Source organism: Glycine soja, chromosome 20 (assembly GCF_004193775.1).
Source record: "Glycine soja cultivar W05 chromosome 20, ASM419377v2, whole genome shotgun sequence".
NCBI lineage: Eukaryota > Viridiplantae > Streptophyta > Magnoliopsida > Fabales > Fabaceae > Glycine > Glycine soja.
In genome coordinates, this window is record NC_041021.1 from 1,698,048 (window position 1) to 1,700,546 (window position 2,499).

The following is a 2,499-nucleotide window of genomic DNA, read 5'->3' on the forward strand; positions in this document are numbered from 1 at the left end:
TTAGCACACACCAAAGAAGTAAAGTTCAATTATTATTATTGATATTTTATAGTTTAATATTACTCAATACATTTTATTAAAAAATAAAAAATATTTTTAATTAATATTTGTTCAATCATAATTCGACTATGATTAGATCATTGAATCTTATTCATTTAAACTAATTTCATATATTAATTTTAAATACTGTTTTTTTTAATTTACTTAATTTAAATAGTTCAAATGAATTTGTAGGTCTCTAAAATGACAATTTTAATTAGATGCTTGAACTAATTTTATCCAATTGGGTCATAAATTTGTTTTTTTAATTAGGTCCCACAAAGACCTTAATTAGAAAACAAACACAAGTTCAGATACATATTTAAAACTGACAAATACACATCATATATAATCTGTTTAATCTTTATTTTTCCTTAAAATATGTTAAGAAAAGGTTACATACAATGATTCACAGCATATGAATATGCTTTTCTTTTGGAAGGGTGTCCAATTAAGAATAAGTAGGACTCTAAACTTTCATCACAGGCCCCAAAACTAATAATATTTTGCTTACTCCCAGCTTTTCTATTCTCACCCCTTAAATTTTGGAAAGCATCCAAACCGACACTCTTGCCCTTTCCCTATTTTTCTACACCCCTTTCCCTTTTCCTGACTCCTCACTCTCCAGATTTCTTGCACCCCGATTTCCCCTCTTTGGCCCTCACACCTTCTCTTTTTTAATTTTCGTTTTAATTTTTAGATTTAACATAATGGTGAATTCATAGCATATAAATACACATTGAAATCATAATTTTGTTTACTTCATTTTAAATCAAAACTTAACAGACAACAAAATTGTGAATTTGTTATGTAACAAAATTATAATTTTGTTGTGTATCTGGGTTTAAATAAAAATGGAATTGTGATTATTATTATTATTATTATTATTATTATTAATTGTGATGTAAATTACTTTTTTAATAAAAATTTGAATTAATGATGATATAAGTTATCCTTTTAATTGTAATAAAATAAAATTAATTATGAAATAAATTAGTGTCATAACTAATTTGATTACTATTAATAAAGGAAAATCACGTTATTTTATAAATGATAACTTTTATCATAATTAGTTCAGTGTTAATTAAAAATATAATTTATATGACGGTATTAAAAAAAGGTGAATTGTATCTTCATAAATTGAATTTCAATTTTAAAAAGATAACCTATTTTTAGAGGAAAAAAAGAAAAGAAAACCTATATCACCATTAATATGATTAGTTTAAAAAATAGTAACTTATATCTACAATTTATTTTTATTTTATTTTTTTGAAAATTTAACAATGGAAACGTATTTACATTATGTAAGAGATATACAACAAAATCATATTTTTGTTGCGGTGTAAGAGGTGCTAAAAATACAAAAAAAAATAACACATTTATGTTATATAAAAGTATAATATACAAAATATTTATATCATGTATTTTTTTTTCATTCCTTACACAATAAAAATATGTTTATGTTGTATAATTTTTACAATGGAAACGTATTTCCATTAAAGGATATTTTGGGATTAAACTTTTTCGAAAGCAGGGGACGGTGTCAATAGTAATTTTCTAATACCCTTCTTTCGGCTTTAGAAGGCCTTCTTAAGCCCATTTAAACGTTAATGAATGTTCCTCCTCCAAAACCCTAAAAAACCCTACTTCCTTGAACCCAGTCCCTAGAACCTTCCACCCTCATCCAGAAAACACCTGCTTCTGGCGTCTTAAAAATACGTCACACTCCTTCTCAACCCTAAAATCAGTGTTCTTTGTTTTTTTGCAGAAAAGATTAGGAGATGGCGAAGCGCTTGATTCCCTGCTTCAATCGCATTCTCATCGAGAAAATCGTCCCTCCCTCCAAAACCAGCGCCGGCATTCTACTCCCGGAGAAGACCTCCCAGGTTTTAAAAATCCCACCGTTATTTTTAGCTTTATTTGAAATTTTGTTTGTTTGTTTCTCTGTGTATCATAAAATTGTTTCGATAAATTTATCGGTTAAAGGAAGTCTTTGTGTGTGGTTGTTGAAACAGCTTAATTCCGGTAAGGTGATAGCGGTTGGACCTGGATCACGTGACAAGGCGGGGAACTTGATTCCGGTGTCTGTGAAGGAAGGTGATCACGTGCTCTTGCCGGAGTACGGTGGCACGCAGATCAAGCTCGATGACAAAGAGTATGGTTTCGAGATCGTGTTTTGTGTGAGTTTTACCTATTGGTTTTTGTTTATTTTTCTTCTTCTTTTTTGCAGGTTCCATTTGTTTAGGGATGAGGACATTTTGGGTATTCTGCATGATTGATGTTGTGAATGTGATGCGTCCTACAACATGCAAATTGTGATTGAGTTGGAAAATAATTTGTCTTAGTTTATGAATGCAACTTGTTACAAACATTTGAGGGGGACTTGTTTTTAAGAATTTATATCCTGTTTTTGTATTCTGAATATGGCAATGGGAACCGTGCTTCTTACTTTGCTCCGCA

General features: G+C 29.5%; 1 protein-coding gene across 1 annotated transcript; it reads left to right on the plus strand.

Moving 5' to 3' along the window:
• Nucleotides 1–1,679: 1,679 nt before the first annotated feature.
• On the plus strand, nt 1,680–2,499 carry LOC114402307 (10 kDa chaperonin, mitochondrial-like). The gene is made up of 3 exons (XM_028364823.1): nt 1,680–1,925; nt 2,055–2,194; nt 2,270–2,499. Exons 1-3 carry the CDS (start codon nt 1,821–1,823, stop codon nt 2,316–2,318), a joined length of 294 nt encoding a protein of 97 aa, XP_028220624.1. The 5' UTR covers nt 1,680–1,820; the 3' UTR covers nt 2,319–2,499.

Excerpts from the sequence above, each read along its gene's own strand:
- LOC114402307 (XM_028364823.1), top strand. The coding sequence starts at position 1,821 with ATGGCGAAGCGCTTGATTCCCTGCTTCAATCGCATTCTCATCGAGAAA. Across the intron at positions 1,926-2,054 it reads TCCCGGAGAAGACCTCCCAG|CTTAATTCCGGTAAGGTGAT; the intron begins GTTTTAAAAATC and ends TTGTTGAAACAG. Across the intron at positions 2,195-2,269 it reads ATCAAGCTCGATGACAAAGA|GTTCCATTTGTTTAGGGATG; the intron begins GTATGGTTTCGA and ends TCTTTTTTGCAG.